General features: G+C 45.4%; 2 protein-coding genes across 6 annotated transcripts in view; both read right to left on the minus strand.

Annotated features, from left to right (window-relative positions):
• GALNT11 (polypeptide N-acetylgalactosaminyltransferase 11) overlaps positions 1-11,971 on the minus strand; it is a 54,133-nt gene extending 42,162 nt beyond the window's left edge. For 2 of the 5 annotated variants that reach the window (XM_046020697.1, XM_046020698.1), the window contains exon 1: positions 11,775-11,965. The gene's annotated coding sequence lies outside the window, so the exon portion shown is untranslated. Of the gene's footprint in view, positions 1-4,094; positions 4,145-11,032; positions 11,137-11,774 lie in introns of those variants that run through there. The other 3 variants (XM_046020700.1, XM_046020699.1, XM_046020701.1) reach the window with 3 other exon arrangements.
• The window catches only part of LOC123952134 (inactive polypeptide N-acetylgalactosaminyltransferase-like protein 5), a 65,964-nt gene continuing 57,022 nt past the window's right edge, over positions 8,717-17,658 (minus strand). The window contains 5 exon segments of the mRNA XM_046021369.1: positions 8,717-8,928; positions 11,430-11,711; positions 11,775-11,879; positions 12,011-12,127; positions 15,651-15,818. Coding sequence (XP_045877325.1) covers positions 8,717-8,928; positions 11,430-11,711; positions 11,775-11,879; positions 12,011-12,127; positions 15,651-15,818 — 884 coding nt within the window.

Genomic DNA, 17,658 nt, shown 5'->3' on the forward strand with positions numbered 1-17,658 from the left:
CCCTTACAGCAGTTTTTTCTCAGTCCCAGCAACGAGCTAACATCATGTCAATGCAGGGGTCATAAAATCAAATGCAGTCAGAAAGCAGGCAGATAAAAGGGTGTATCAGCCAGGGAGGAAACTAAAGACCGGCAGGGTGTGTCCCCCACCTAAATAAATTCAAATTAAAACTGGGCAAGTTCGAAAGTTTGATCAGGCTCCAAACTTCAACTCTGAAGGGATGTATAGAATGAACAGAGTAACCACTTATAGCCCCCAGAATCATGAAAACCGTTATTTCTTGTTTCCTTTCTGCCCATAAAAAGGAGAATTAAACCCAAAGTACATCAAATGAACAAATAAGTGAACAGGGGAAAGTATAGTTACTAGAAATAAGTGTTCTGAGATATCCAAATAAATAAGGAACTAAAATGGCTTTAAACATACCCAATATCAATAAGCATCCAACAAGCACGATCCACATGGCCTTCTACAGACGCCTCTGTCCCAGGACCAAGGGGGTATGCGCAGAGCTGACTCCCCTTAAACCAGGGCTCAGTACTGAGTGTGTTACTGGGCCAGCGTGTCCGGGGTCTCCAGGAGTGGGCAGTGCTGACCAAGTGGCTTACCTACACAAGTCAAGTATGCAAATCAAAACTAATAAAAAAAGAAAATACTAGTCCCGAGTGTAGAACAGGAAAAAACAAGCCTTCTTATCTTTTTTCCTCTTGATCTTAGAGAAATTAAGTAACCTGCTTTAAGGACATGCAGCTAGGAAGGAAGGGGAGGAACTGAGATTTGAATCCCAGGCATCTGATGTCAGACCTACGTCCTTAAGCATTTTGTTATACCACCTGGCAAGGAAGAGGCCAGTGATGTCCTGCCTGCCATCCTTTAAAAAAGAGATGTCATCCAGTAACTTTTTAAAATATAAATTTATGTTTCCCACAAGATTAAAGATATGGATAGCCCCTGCCCTTGGGGTTACCTAAAATGACGTATGTCCAGGTATCTATGACAAATACTACTTCCCCCTTGTTCTCAAAACAAACAAACAAAAAACAAAAACAAAAACCCTCACTGGCACCCAAGGCACCTTCTGTTCCTGAGGTCAGTATGCCCTTTACCTGTGAGAGGCTTTCTGACTAGCCATCCAGGGGAGACAAGTAGGAACTACCAGTAACCGTGCCCCAGGAGGGCTAGGGAGAGGCTCTGTCCTCTAAGTGCCCACTCTGCCTGAAATCCCTGCATTACAGAACCATTTCTTTAAGTCTGGAAAGCTTATCTTTCATATTTTCTTATCTCAATGGATTTCGATCTAAATAGCAGTCATATCTTTTTTCTAACCAAAATCTTTGGAACCCCAACATAAACTATATAAATATAATAAAAGACCATGTAATTCCTCATGTGAGAAAAAACATCTATCCTTAGCAGAATACTCAAAGTACTGCTAAAACTGGACAGAGAGGGAGGGAGAGAGAGAGAGGGAGGATGGAGAACAGGTAAGCAGGCAGCAAGCAAACTCACTCTAAGGAAAATGACTCCTAGACTATGACCTACAAGTGGAAAACTTTTTAAAAAAACACCTTAACTCCCCCTTAGGATCTATTATTCTAATGGACTGATATCTTTTGTCAGTTTTCAAAGTTCTCAGCCTCTTCTCTTCAAATACTGCCCTACCTCCTTCTCCCTCCTGTCCTTCCAGGATTCCAATCAAACACACTGTATTTTGTCACTACATCCTCTCTATTTCTTACACTCTCTTCAGTGTTTTCCAGATTCTTCCTCTCTCATACTTGAAGGAAGCTTCTTCTGATCTTTCAGTTGATTACTTTTCTAATTTGTTATTAATCTAATGAATCCTCAATTCTGATTATTGTATTTAGATATAGTATCTAGCTGCATCTTTTTCAAATCGGTTTTTCAAACCCCTTTGCTCTGATTCCTTGCTGAGATGTTTAAGTTCAGCTTTTAGCTCCATAAACATCCCAAACGATGTTTTACCATCACCGTCTAAAGGGGCTGCCCACTACCACCCGCTGCCTGTGGGGTTCCTGTCCAGGCTGTCTCCCGGTGCACTGGACTGCAGTGATTTGACTGCATGGACACTATCTGAAAAGTCATCTCAGAAACAACTTGAAACCCAAGATTCTCTTCCTCTGGAGAGTAACTTCATTTGCTTCTGCTAGGTACCTGCCATCACCAGCAATCTGAGATCGGAGATATACTAAACTCCCTAAATGACACAGCAGAATTTCATTTTAGGGAAGACCCCATCCACTCCCTGCCCACCTGTGTTCCAGCCTATAGCCTTTCAAGATTCCAACGTTACCCATGGTCAGCTCAGCAGGATTCTCACCCATGGCAAATCCTGGACTCCAACTTCTGTTCCCCTACCCCGTCAATCTGTCAATACACGGCTCAGCCTTTCAAATCCTTTTCCATAAAACAGTAAATACCAGGTACAAGAGCAGCCCAAGCAAGGTGTTCACCTCTCTGCATTTCTATTATCTCCCAAACCTCAACCCAGTAATTACTTTACTATCTTGTGAATTCTCTGATGCTTTTCAGCACTGACTGATTTCAACTAGGTTCTCCAGTCCGCCATTACCAGAAGCACAAGGCCAGGGTCATTTTCTAAACTACTGCTTTTACATTTAAGTGAACTGGCTAGGTATAACCAAAAAGAGAGTATCAGAAAATCGTGTGACAGACTCTTCAGCATTTTTCAGAAAACTCATTTCTGAATACAATCTACTACCTCAAGATCGAGAGGTTTAGAAAGCTGACGAACCTACTAAGCAAACTGGACAAATGGCCAGTTTCTACCCCAGCTCCTCGTGCTGGCTCAAGCTGCGGGAAATGAACAGAGCGGACACCGTCATTTGCACATCTTCTTGAGTATCCATCTGCACAGGTCCGACTTCCAGGTGCCAGCATCTGCATCTCTGGCCCTGGAGCCCATCTGCCCATGTGCAGTGCAGGCCCCAAAGTATCTGAGAGTATGCACCTTCCTAGAGGCAGCCTTCAACAACAGACTGGCTAAAATACCCCAGAGCTCCTTATATGCTTGCCCTGGATGCTAACTCTTGACACCTGTACTCTATGCTGGTTCTCAGAGTTCCCCAGTGTGAGTAAGCTGCAGTGGCCTACAGCGGAAAATGGCCTGAAATCCATACCCTCTCCTAGCTTCCTGGCCTATCTCTCCTACTTCTTCATTCCCCGACTGGTGTACCCTGAGATTACCTCACAAATAAACAAGGTGAACTGAAATTTTTATCTTAGGATTCTGGAGAAACTCAAACTAATAAGAGAGAAGAAATCACTTGACAAATTGTTATTATGTACTAATTTTTTACTTTTAAGTAGAAAGCTTAATTAAAAAAAGGGTCTAGGGGCGCCTGGGTGCCTCAGTGGGTTAAAGCCTCTGCTTTCCGCTCAGGTCATGATCCCAGGGTCCTGGGACTGAGCCCCACATCGGGCTCTCTGCTCAGCGGGGAGCCTGCTTCCTCCCCTCTCTCTCTCTCTCTCTGCCTGCCTCTCAGCCTACTTGTGATCTCTGTCAAATAAATTTTAAAAAATCTTTAAAAAAATAAAAATAAGTAAAATAAAAAATAAAAATGAAAAAAGGGCCTATTTAGCTTTTGTTGCCTAGAAAATGCAAAAACTGCATACAAAAAGTTATACTGAAAAGTTGCAAGGAATTCTTATAGTTTTGCAAGAAAAGAACTTTGAAAGTGAAAAGCTTTTCTAAGGAAAGCGAAAGCTATCAGGCAGTACAGCTTGAAATCATTATTAGTCAAGTGATAAATATGAAATATCAAATTTTGCCTGCATAATTAAATCTAGGTACAATACCACAGTCCTGGATCTGTGCATATAGTTCACTGAAGATGGTAACAACTCACAAACCCTAAGTTAAAAAAAAAAAAAAAGGGAGTAACTTCAGCTTCCAGTTCCAACATGAGAAGAGCTTACAAGTCAACACTCCCACCCTTACAAGAAAAAACTGGAAGAACTTAACATCAGTACGCTTTTAGACCATCAGAGAACTGAGGTTACAGGGCAAACTACCACCCAAAATCTAGAGACACACCGTGGTATCTTCTTACCTGAAGCAGAAGTTGCTGGAGCCACAAACTGAAGCTGCAGACTCTGTGACCTGGCGTGAGAGTGAGAAACTCTGGGGAAGCAGTCAGGATGGGGGGGGGGCTCCCAAACTTCTGCGGGCTTTACCTCGAGGACCCTATGAGGTCCTCACCACGAATGTGGAGATACAGAAAGATCCCCTCTACTCTGATAGGGGAAGGGGAAGGTAGTCACTGTGAAACACCCTAGAGCGGTCTCCAAGGCAAAGGCATTTGCTCTAGGGCAAAAGACACTGCCAGAACTTTCTCCTAGCTGGGAAAGGGCACTCCTCCCACTCCAGCCCCTGCTGGCCTTCCGGACAAACCTAAGAGGAAAGGATCAACAGAAGGTCACAGCTTCCAGGAGATGGACTGGGAATTCTGCAGCTAGGGAAGGGAGAAGGTGGCAGGGGGAGAAAGCTGCACCACTGGCAAACACTTGTGATGGTCGTACCTGCAGACACGGAACTCTCATCCTCCTTCATACTTGACCACCACACCAACAGGCTCCAAATATAATAAAGGTGGGTTACAGCTGAAAGAGCTGCAAGACACAGACTCTCTGGGGAAGAAAACCCCAAAGTCCAGAGGGCAGATAAAAACAAGGACACCAGAAGAATTTGTGGCCTCTGGCATCTGTAGCTAGAGCAAACATTAAACACAGCCGAACCCCCAGCTAGATCACCATAAACCCACACACTAAAGATCTACTTACTTTAGTTCCTACCTGATACAACATGTCAAGTTTTCAACAACATTAAAAATACAAAGCATACCAAAAAGCAAGAGAAAATAAGGTCTGAAGAGACAAGCCAATCACAAGAAGCAGACCTAGATGACACAGAACTGGGGATCATAAACACAGAATTTAAAATATCTAAGGGCGCCTGGGTGGCTCAGTCGGATAAGCATCTGACTCCTGATTTCGGCTCAGGTCATGATCTCAGGGTCATGAGATCAAGCCTATGTTGTGCTCTGTGCTGGGCATGGAGCCTGCTTAAGACTCTCCCTCTCCCTGCAATTCCCCCCTCAACAAATAATAATATCTATAATTAATATGTTAAGAATACTAGTGAAAAAAAAACCAACATGCAAGAATACATGAAAAACATAAATAGGGAGATGGAAACTCTAAGACAGAATCTAACTCTGTCTAAGACAGAATCCAAAGGCAGGGCTAAAAAATCAACAGCAATGAAGACTGCCTTCCGTGGGTTCATCAGTGGCCTTTACAAAGCTGAAGTAAAAAGCAGTGAGCCTGAATATAGTTCATTTCCTAAACTGAATGCAAAGATGAGAAAAAGGGGAAAACAGTACATTCAAGAACTGTGGGCAATTTCAGAAAGTATAACTTATAAAGTATCAGACTATCAGAAGGAGAAGAAAAAAAAAGCAGAAGAAATATCTTACGTAACAATGGCCAAGAAATTTCTAAAACTAGTAAGAGAACCCAAAGCAGAATAAATACCCCCCAAACTCTCACCTAGGTATACCATAATCAGAAGATCAAAAGACAAACAAAAATGCTGTAAGAAGCCACAGGGAGGAAAAAACTTTATCTACAGAGGGGAAAAGGGTAAGAATTACAGTAGGATTTTCCTTAGAAATCATGCAAGCAAGAGATGGACTGAAACAGTTCAAGAACGAAAGAAAAAATCCACCTGCCTTAGAATTCTATACCCACTGACATTATCCTTCAGAAGTTAAGAAATACCTTCTTGAACATAAACTGAGGAATTCATCATCAGTAGACTTACCCTGCAAGAAAAGTTAAAAGAAATTCTTCAAGCAGAATGAAAATGACATGAGTAAGGAAACTGGATCTACATAAAGAACATCAGAAGAAAAAAAATGAGACTTCTTTTTCTTGTTCTTAACTGATCTAAAAGAAACGTTCCAAGTAAGATAAGTCACAATATGCTGGTGATCATAGCATACTGGTAAGTGAATGAATGACGACCATGTCACCGGAATGGGAGGGAAAAACTGGAATGGTCTTCATTAATAAGGTATCCATACAACATGCCTGGTAATTACTGTTACATGAAGGCAGATTCAAACTGATTAGTTTAAAATGTATACTGAAAACTCCAGGGCAACCACCAAAAACTTCTTTACAAGATGCGAACTAATATGCTAAGTATAGGTAGACTAATGGCCGCCCAGAGATATCCACATCCCAGAATTAAGGCTGGCTGCTAATCACTTGACCTTAAATCAAGGAGATTATCCTAGATTATCTGGGTGGACCCAGTGTAATCTCAGGGTCCTTAAATATGAAAAGGGAGACAAAACAGGAGGTCAGAACGATGCACTGTAAGAGGAAGAACTCGACCTGCTGTTGCTGGCTTCCAAAGTGGAGGAAGAGGGCCACAAGCCAATGACTGTGTGTGGTGTGCCGAGACCCAGAGCCGGTATACTGACTGAAGAATGGGGGAGCACAACCAACCACACAACGGGGGGGCAGCAGGTCCCTTCCTCAGCACCTCAGCTTCCACTCTGGGGACATGAAACCCCCAGCATCCTTTGGACTGAAGGTGCAATTTCAATATACCCACACGAAGGAAGTAGAGTCACAAGATTTATCACTCAAAGCTCGAAGCAGCAGGGGGACAGGGAGTGCAATGAGCTGGGGAAAGGGCAGTCCTACATCTGGGTTACCAGGGAGCAGGAGATAAAGAGCAGGGTAGCAAGCAACTATTATTTTTAAGGGGGCTGGGGCAGAATCACTAACTTTTCCCAGATTCACCTGAAGTGGTTATTTTAAAAGATGCCCTGACGGGGCGCCTGGGTGGCTCAGTGGGTTAAGCCTCTGCCTTCGGCTCAGGTCATGATCTCAGGGTCCTGGGATCGAGTCCCGCGTCTGGCTCTCTGCTCGGCGGTGAGCCTGCTTCCTCCTCTCTCTCTCTGCCTGCCTCTCTGCCTACTTGTAATCTCTGTCTGTCAAATAAATAAATAAAATCTTAAAAAAAAAATAAAAGATGCCCTGGGAAAGACAAAGCAGGAACTTATGTTAGGCATCCTAAACTCACGTCCTTACCGAAATGTCCAGACTGTGCTCGCTTCGGCAGCACATATACTAAAATTGGAACGAAATGTCCAGACTCCGGGTATGAATAGGATCATCATAAATATAAAATGCCTAGGCAGTAACCAAGAAACACAAATTTTTCCCTAAAAGGCGCTTTCCTCATCACAATTGACCTTGTGATGCCTAGGCATTAATTTTTAGGGAAAATCACAGGCACTATCTGGACAGTGAAGATATTAAAAGCCACTGAAATGGTTTTCATCACCCACTGCACAAAACATCTGAGCAAAGGAAGAATACCAATCAGCAAAAATCCTATCCGTAACTCCCCAGTTGCTGGAGTCCAGCCAAGAAAATAAAAGCCTTTGGATAGATTATGGAATACTTGGACCTGTTCAGACTGACTGGTCGTTGTACGCCCAGTGCGGTGGCGAGTAGCCTAGTCCATCTGAGTGACAGCAGCAGACCTACTCCTAGTGTCATGCGGATAAATACCACATACACTTCTGACATGAGGGGGGAGAAGGAGAGGCAGATCGGAGGTCCTGTTCGGTGATGCTTAAGGGTAGTCCCAGGGAGATTAAAGTACATTGCTATGAACAGACAGGACTGCCTGGGAGCCGGCATGTGTTAGGGGTGAAGGAAAGAAAAGTACACAGATGTGTGACGGCTTCAAGGCAATGACACACAGCGGACACCAACTGCCTGATCAGGGAAGCTGAAATAACTTGAGGTTCCTCCTGGATGGCTAGGCCAGGAGGCCCAAAACTGTGGGGATTATGTACCTTGGGATGAGGGGTAGGTCATGTTCATGTATATGGTGGTGATACCTGGGCAGATATGGAGGATTATAAAAGAACATGCGGGGCTCTAGCCGATACCAGACACCGCACCACAAAGCGTCCTCCATGGGAGTGGCTGAACATCACAGAGTGGCCAGGCAAGCTGCAAGGATGAGTGAGGTACGTACCTTCTGCTGGGTAAATAGGACAAGGTTAATAAATCAGCCGGCAGACCATTAACTCCAGAAACAATCTTTTGTTGAGCTTGGTAACATGCCCAGCAATTACGGCGGCCTGAGAAATGAGCTCCAGTTTCTGCCTACTGTACCAAAATATTAAGTTTATTGGAAGGCTTGAACAGGAAGACTGTGGAGCTCTGAGTGGTGATCACAGGAAAAGGTCCCTTTGGGGTGGTACAGGGAAGTGACCCTGCAGCTGTGGTTCTGGAGGGAGCAGAGGGGGATGCTGCGGCGGCGGCAGCTCCTGTAGCTGGTAAGGGGTCCTACCAACAGAAATTCAAGTCGCTAACTCTCCACAGGATGCAACGTGGGCCAGTCCAATGGGTGAAAAGCAAAGGAAAACAACTAAGTGTTTAAAGAGGTCCCCAAAAGGTTGTGAGACTTGACACATCCCTATCTTCCAAACCTCAAAGGTGCAACGGAGGAGAGCAGCTTAGCAGTCCAAGAACTAGCTCACCTTTGAGCAGCAAGCACTGCAGTAAGCGAGAGCATCCTGGGGTACCCACAGTCAGCTCTGCAAGATGTCATTCAAAGGGGTCATCCCAAGGAGCCAGTTCAGCCCTCGAGCCCCAGGGAGCGCTTGCCATCATCAGCCACGATCATCAGTCTCCTCAGAGTCTTGTCTGCGCTACTGAAGGCGGACACGCAGCACTCAATAGCTCCTACGATCACGGGCTGGGGCACTGTCGCCTCAGCCTTGTCACAGGTGGAGGGAGCCACTCCTGAGGGGTGGCTCTCCCAGGCAGGGGAATTGAGGGGCAGGGGATCTAACAGGGTCACAGAGATTTGGGATGCCCTGTATAAGGTTTGTTTGCACCACCGGGAGCATTTACTGGTATCACAAATTTTCAATAAAGTCTGGCAGGGGTTTCCCCGGAGGCACGCCTGGCAAACGGCTGGGTGGTGCTCTCCTCGGAGGCACAGGAGGTACCCACCTGTGAAGAGTAAAGGCTGGGGCACACATGAAGCACTGTTTTAAAGAAAATTTAGTTGTATGTTCCCAACAATTTAATGATTGGCCTTGCATCACCAGAGATGAGTATGAACTGTGTACGCCTATCAGCCAATGAAGGTTGAAATTAGGGCAATGTAATGCCCAGGGCCCAGAGGTCAGCATGTCAGTGGCCACTTGGGCAAGGCTGGAGGTCTTTAAACGTTTGTGCCAGTGGTACCATTTAAGATAGAGGTCTTGAACCCCCTGCTAGTACCCACACCTGGTGGTATTGGCGGCACTGTCCTCCCACTCTGGGGTGGAACTGCTATCTAATTATGAGAAGAACATCAGACAAATCCCAACTGACAGACATTTTACAAAATACCTGAGAAGTATTCTCAAAAGTGTCACGGTCCTCGAAAACAAGTGAAGTCTGAGAAACTGTCAAAGCCAAGAAGAAGCCTAAGGAGACAGGATGACTACAATGTGGTATCCTGGACTGGACCTTTAATTTTTACCTAATGTCCTTAGAAGGGGGGAGGGGAGAAACTAAAGAAACCTGAATAAATTCTGATGTTAGTTAATAATAATGTATCAGTCCTGGCTCATTAATTGTAATAAATGTGCCATACTAATGTAGGTTGTTAATAACAGGAGAAACTTGGCATGACATATAAAAGAAGTCTCAGTACTACTCTGCAATGCAATTTTCTATGAATCTAGAACTATTCTAAAATAAAATGAATTTTTAAAAGATGGGGTGCCTGGGTGGCTCAGTGGGTTAAAGCCTCTGCCTTGGGCTCAGGTCATGATCCCAGGGTCCTGGGATCCAGCCCCGCATCGGGCTCTCTGCTCAGCGGGGAGCCTGCTTCCTCCTCATTCTCTGCCTGCCTCTCTGCCTACTTGTGATCTCTGCCAAATAAATAAATAAAATCTTAAAAAAAAAAAAGCAGTTTTTAAAACGGGAAGGATTAGTTCCTCAAAAAGTCAAACAGATGTTACCCTATGATCCAGCCATTCCACTCCCAGGTTTTTACCCCAAAGAATCAAAAACAGGTGCATGTACCCTCACGTTCACAGCAGCACTATGCACAGCAGCCCGTCAAGAGATGAACCAATAAACAAACTGTGATACAGCCAAAAATGGAACTCTAATTCGGCCACAAAAAGGAACGAAGTCTAACAGATGCTCGCCATGTATGAAATCTGAAAACAATACATGAAACAAGCCCGACACAAAAAGACAAACACCGCACGACTCCACTCGCAGGAGGTACTCTCAGCGGTCCAATTCCGAGAGGCAAAAAGGGTCCGGGAGAAGGGGAAAATGGGAAGTTACTGCTTCACGGTTAGACAGTTTCTGCACGGAGCGATCAAAACGTTTCGGAAATAGACTGTGATGCAATACTGTGAAAGTACTTAACACAGCTGAACTGTACACTTAAAAATCGGTTATTATGGACATGGGCGAGGGTATGCGCTACGGGGAGGGCTGTGACGTGTGTAAGCCCGAGGTTTACAGACCTGTACCCCTGGGGCAAATAATACATTATATGTTACCTCAAAAATTTTTTAATTAAAAAAAGGTTAAAATGATAAATTTCATGTTGCATAAATGTTTAAAAAAACTAAGTAGACTCCGAACTGCAAGGAAGAAACAGCAGAGAAACTGTCCAGAGAAGACGTGAAAACGGAGACTTTCACCACCTTTAACTACAAAGCGCAACTGACACACACGGAGGGCGGGGAGCTTTTCTTTTCTGTCTTAAGGCAGAGTAGGTTTCCACATACACATTTCTGGGTAAAAGCTTAGCATTAGTGGAGTAGAACCAACAGACTTTAAAGTGGGGTCTAAACCTGTGATCTGCGGGAAGAGCGGGCGCAGGAAAACCAAGAAAAGCACAGTTAGAATTTCGCTGTATACGTGGAACACCGACCAACCAAACAACCGATTTCGTAACACAAGGCTGGAGAGGAACGCTGGCCCCAATCTCCGTCGACGGGGAAAATACGCGACACCGGTCTGCCACCCAGGCACACTCCTCCAAGGACGAAGTCCCTCAGAACTGGAGGCCAGGGACTTGGTACTTTCGGAGTTATCCAAACGCCACGGAATTGAAGAACGTCGGGAAATTACAGCAGGCAGACTGCCCAATTTCTCCAACAAGCGAACAGAAAGAAAAGAGAAACCGGAGGCACATCAGCCAAACGCCGTGTGTCAAGGCGAGTTGTGGAGCCTCCCGGGAAACGCGAGCTGCGGGGGGGGGGAGGGGGGCGGCGGGGGGCGCAGCTCTCACTTCTCGCCTCTGCCATCTGTTACCGTCCCTGCCGCACCACCACCTTCTCTCGGAAGACCCAGCCGCAGGGCTCCGACCCTCGTTCCGGGAAACAGCGGCGGGAGCCCCGGGCCCACGGCTCCGCGACCCCAGCGCGGCCCAGCCCCCGCCGACAGGGGCGTGCCGGGTCCCGCGGGCGGTTCCTCCGTCAACACCCAGTCCCCGGCGGGCGGTGCTCGCGGGCTCTGACTCCGCAACCCGCCGCCGGGCGTCAGGCCCCGGGCGCAGCCGTCAGCCTCGGGGTCTCGGGGCCGCGCGCCGGAGCCGCTAGCTTGAGGCGCTGAGGGGACGACGGAGGCCGCGCGGGCTCAGACGCCGCCGCGCCAGGCCGCGCGCTACTCACCCTGACGCAGGCAGCGCAGGATCCCGGGCTTCTGGGACTCGGGCTGTGGCATCTTCCCTCCCGCCACAGCCCGGGTCCGACCCGCATTAGCCACGGCAGGAGGAGCTGCCGGAAAAGAAACGCTGCACCGGGCACGGGGGTGGCCGCGGGCTTCCGCGCCGCAGTCTCAGACTGAGCGCGCGTGCCCCTGGAGCCACGTGACGGAAGGCCCCGCCCCCGCGCGTGGGTGACGTCACCGCCCGCGCCTGGCGTGGCGCTGGCGAAGTCTGCAGCGTTCGCGAAGCTCGCGGCTCGGCGGCGGCCCTGAGGGTCTGGGGCGGGCGGCTTGGGTTTTTTTCTCGTTGTAAAACGCCCTGGATGAGGACAAGCGGGCGTGTACATATGAGAAGATGTGCAGCTTCAGCTTTGCTCAAACAAATGTGGGTTCAGCTGTGAAAACTTTGCGGTGTCCCTCTCCGAGGAGCCGGGGAAAACCCTCACGCTGGGGGGCAGGTGCTCCAGTGAGGCATCCCAGGAACAGCGGCCACAGCAGGCCGCGTCGGTGTCTCCTGGGGGCTGCTTGGAACTACTGAGGTGGAGGGGCGCCGGGGTGGCTCAGTGGGTTAAGGCTCTGCCTTTGGCTCAGGTCATGATCTCAGGGTCCTGGGATCGAGCCCCACATCGGGTTCTCTGCTCAGCCGGGAGCCTGCTTCCCCCTATCTCTGCCTGCCTCTCTGCCTGCTTGTGATCTTGTCTGTCAAATAAACAAAATCTTTTTAAAAATAAAATAAAAATAAAAAAAGAACTGCTGAATCGGAAGCCGTTTGCCACACCTACCTCGTAATCAATGTCTGCGTTTTAGCAAGATGTGCAGGCGAGGCACAAACCGAAGTTTGAAATCCCTGTGCTAGCCGGCGGTCAGCGCCTGAGAGCTTCCGCTGCTCACTCCACCCACTCCCGACCCTTGATAGCGTCAGATATTTAAATGTTTGCCATCCTGGCGGGTCTGGCATGGGACTTTTTTCTAGCTGTTACTTTAAATGTTTCTATGCTATTCCATCAAGTTAATGTACAATGGTATAAACCTAGTAGTTGAGGTTTGGGTTAGCTCCAGTTTTGCTGTTAGGAAGAATGATACTAAAATTTTAGCTCTTTGCAGCCTCATGTTGGGGTTAAGCCCAGTCTTTGACACTGGGCTGATTCTGCTACTGTATGGGCTGTATTTGTTTGTACCCAGATAGCTACCAGATGAAATACAGGATGGTCTGAAATTTCCATTTCAGCAACAAAGAACAATTTTGTGGTATAAGTATGTTCCATGGAATTTGTGAAATATACTTCTAACAAAATATTGTGTATTCAAAGACAGAGCATCCTGTATTTTTGTTTGCTAAAATTGGCAACCCTAGCCTGTGACAAATTCTAACTTTGGTTTTCTCATCTATGAAATGGTAATAACAACAGGGCCTATCTTATGTGTGGCTGAACTGAGATAATCCGGGCAGAGTACTTGCCACAGCCTATGAAACATGATGGGAGCTGATTCATGCTGGCGTGTCTTAGGCTACATTCTGAGAAGTATGCTTTAATTAGAGAACTCCCAGGCTTACTTTAAGGTTTGTCTGAACATTCGATCATACCAAAAACTGTGTTTTAAGGAAAGCTTTGCGTGGGTTAGCTCCAAAATAGAAGTCAGGTTTTTAAGTTTCCATATGAAACAGAAAATTGCCACCTATAGGCTAATATGGATTTCCTTTCAATCACACCAATACTTGGATATTTATTCTGATTTCTATTACAGACTTGTCTAAGGAACATACTACATCATTTCTAAGACTTACCCACACTGTTATCTGGTACCTGAACCAACATTCACACTAAAAAATTAAAACTTAAGGGGAACCTGGGTGGCTCAGTCTGTTGAGCATCTGACCTTTGGATTCAGCTCAGGTCATGATCTCAGGGTCTAGATCAAGCCCTGCATCAGGCTCCACACTATGCGGAGAGCCTGTTTGAGATTCTCTCCCTCTCCTACCACTCCTCTCTCCCCATGTCTGCATGTGTGCCCTGTCTCTAAGGAGAAAAAAAAAAAAACAAACAACTAAGACCTAATATTAGGCTCATGGCTCTGAGAACATTTGTCTTTTTCTTTCAGCAAAGCTGATTATTTGCAACATCCTCCTTTATGCTTACGAAAGAAAAAAAATTATTCTCAAATTTCAAAACTAAAAAAAAACTTATTTCAAAATGATTTATTTATACTAGAATTTTTTCCTTCTGCTATAGATTTCTATTTTGTATTTTACCCCAATTTTAATAGATCCATGTGTTTATTATAAACATTTTTATTACTTCCTAGAAGCAGGTAAAGTATAAATATGGGCCAAGAATAAAATCATAACATGGTGCTTATTTTGTGTTGCCAGACTGACTTCTTAAAGGCTCAGTTAAGTTCCCTGACCTCCTATAATATATAAACCCAGGTCTTCCCCATGTCATTCTAACAACAGATTCCATAGAGTAAGTTGCTAAATACATACGTATAAAGAGATCATAGTAACTGGTTCTTTTTTCTTTACATTATATGGATTATCTCAAAGAACACGAGCTCCATGAAGGGAGGGATGTTTTCTTGTTCCCACATCTGCTGCGCCCCAGCACCTAGAAGGATATCTGGCCCTGGAAGACCACTCAGTTGTTGACTAAGTGAGCATAATAGATAAGCTGTCTCCGCTATAAAAACCAGTTTATATACTAGGTTTAGTGATCCTACCCCAGGTCTCCCCCAGTTCTTTTATTCCTTTCAATGTGTTTCCCCCCTCATTTTCTCATTGTCTCTGTGAATTAAATATATGCCCCCTTTCTAGTCACCTTCACCAGGGTGAACACAATAGCCATCCTTCTAACCCAAAAGATATACTTTAGACATTTGGGAGTCACCTGGGTGGCTCAGTGGGTTGGGCCTCTGCCTTCGGCTCGGGTCATGATCTCAGGGTCCTGGGATGGAGTCCCATATCAGGCTCTCTGCTCAGCGGGGAGCCTGCTTCCCCTCTTTCTCTGCCCGTCTCTCTGCCTACTTGTGATCTCTCTCTCTCTCTGTCAAATAAATAAAAATAGACGTTTGGGAGTGTGTTCACACAGGGTAGATAGGGAACTTAGCTACTTCTTCCCCAGTCCCAGCTACACAGTTCTTAGCCAGAACATGGATTAACAACAGAGCGCACAATCCAAGAAAGGTCAGGAGAGCTGGAAGCCAGAGCCACGGGAGGGGAAAAATATGAACAAGACAAAACTGGAAGCAGGGAAGAGGGACTGTCTCCGAATGACAAAAGGACTGACAGGCACAAACCAGAAGGCTGGCCCGGAGAACTGGACACCACAGCAAGTGGATGGGACATCAGAAACTCAGGAACCCAGCCAAGCAAGGGATCAGTCCAAAATCTACACTGGCAGCAAGAGAGGAGCTTGAAACAGTTGAGTTGACTTTGGTATGTACCAACCAAGGCTCTCTGCGAATGTCTTTCTGAGAAGGCCACCAGGCCAGGTCACCTGCCTGGAGTGAGTGGAATTGACAACGGCTCCAAGAGTGGAAACTTCCCTATGGTCCAACAGGACCAAGTGAGTTTGGCAGGTAACGAAGAGAATACACTTCACCTGACTCAATTGTATGATCGTCTCATCCGTGTGACCGTGTATATTTCTAACGTTCAAGGTTTTGCTGCCCCAGAAATGTAGTGGCATGTGTAATAAAGTATTAAGAACTATCGTTAAAGGAAGACAGAAAGGCACTCTGGTTGTATTTCTTACTGCGTGTCACGTAATTTCATGTCGTTCCAAACTCGCATCATGTTTGGAACCGTGTTCTTCGCTGTGTTGAAGACCTCAGAGATTTTTAGCCCTTCATTAAAGAAAATGATTTGTTTCCTTTTCTTTGGCTGTCCTTAGATGTCTCCAGTTCTGGGAAGACATTATCCAAATGCCACTGAAATGGTGTGCAACCCAACCGCTTCCTCAATTCAACGCGCTCACTGATGTTTCCGTAGGCAACAGATTTCAGACCAGGTTGTCATAAAATAACTGCTCCTAAATGGAAATATAGAGTCATTCCATTAAACCAAACAAGCCGTATCTAACGGAGCAGTATATCCTTCCATCACCTGAACAACAACAAAAATCAGAAGACTTTCCGATTCCATCCGTAGAGTGAGGGCAGAGACACACGTGGTACCTGGTTTCCCTCGCCCCACACACATTCACAGTATGTGCTGTGACAAATCACATAGAGGGATCCAGGACGGGACCCAGGAATCCGGGTGCTGCTTCTTAGAAGCCCAAGAGTCACAGCTACCTATGGTGACATGTTTGCACATTCAGATTTTAAAAGACTTCGGAAATATGTTTTTAAAATATACTAACAGGTCGGGGCACCTAGGTGGCTCAGTGGGTTAATCATCTACCTTGGGCTCAGGTCGTAATCACGGGGTCTGGGGATTGAGCCACTCATCAGGCCCTCTGCTCAGCAGGGAGTCAGCTTCTCCCTCTCCCTCTGCCAACCCCCTCCCCACCTCCACCCATGCACTCTCTCTCTAAAATAAATAAATAAATAATTTAAAAATAATAATAATAAAAAATATGCTAGGGGTGCCCGGGTGGCTCAGTGTGCTAAAACCTCTGCCTTCAGCCCAGGTCATGGTCCCAGGGTCCTGGGATCAAGCCCCGCATCGGGCTCTCTGCTCTGCAGGGAGCCTGCTTCCCCCACTCTCTCTCTGCCTGCCTCCCTGCCTACTTGTGATCTCTGTCTGTCAAATAAATAAATAAATAAAAATATATGCTAACAGGTGGAAAAGTTGCAGAACAAAATATTGTGTGAATCTCATTATTATATTACATTTTATATATAATATATATATTATAATCTCATTCTTGTGTTAACAAGAAACTTTTCATTTTAGTGATTGCTAAATTTAGTGATTTAGCGCTTTCTAATTTAATGTTACTTCTGAGGGGTGGAACTACGGTCTGAGAAAGCTTGCTTTTCAGTTAGTACTCTTTCAGTACTGTATGACTTTTAAGCATGAGTATGTTTTACCTTTTAAAAAATAATTTCTTTTAAAAATCAGGAGGTATAATAAGCATACAAAAAGTACATAAAATTCAATGTGCAACTTAATGAATTGTTGAAAAATCAACCCCTGTGATACTGACTAGGTCAAGAAATACTTCACAAACGATCTCCTCGAAGCCCCCGACCTTTCCCGTCCTGAACGAAGCCTTTCCCTTGGTTTTAAATGCTATCTTGATTATGTATTCATGCTTTTGCTTTTCTTTTTAGCTTTGATTATCTAATTGTGCACACATAAATTATGTGACTTAATTTTACCCATTTCTAATTTAATAGGAACTGGAATAAATCAGTACACATTCTATTGTTTTTGGCTGCTTTAGTTCACCATTATGTCCGTAAGATGGGCTGTACTGTTCTATGTATGTCTACGGTTAATTTTCATGGCCACATAGAATTATATCAATTAAATACGTCGCATTTATCCATTCTGATCCTGATGAGCACGTGGGCTGTATTTAGTGTTGGCTAACACCTACAATGCTGTTTGTAAACATTCTTGCACAAAAGCGTGCCTTTCTGGGATGTATGTGCAGGATGGAATTGCTAGATCGTGGGATATTCATGATCTTTACTTGATTTTGCCAAACTGTCTTCCAAAGTGGGTTTGTAACAATGAGTGCTCCCGCACGCGATGTCTGAGAATTCCTGTGCTTGCCAATCCTTGGTCCTATCAGACTTTAAACAGTTTCGCCAATCTAAGTGGCTACGTAGAAATACCTCACTGAGGCTTTAATCCGCATTGCCCTGATTACTAGAGAAATAGTATTATTACTTTTATAA

This window comes from Meles meles, chromosome 10 (assembly GCF_922984935.1).
Source record: "Meles meles chromosome 10, mMelMel3.1 paternal haplotype, whole genome shotgun sequence".
Taxonomy (NCBI): domain Eukaryota; kingdom Metazoa; phylum Chordata; class Mammalia; order Carnivora; family Mustelidae; genus Meles; species Meles meles.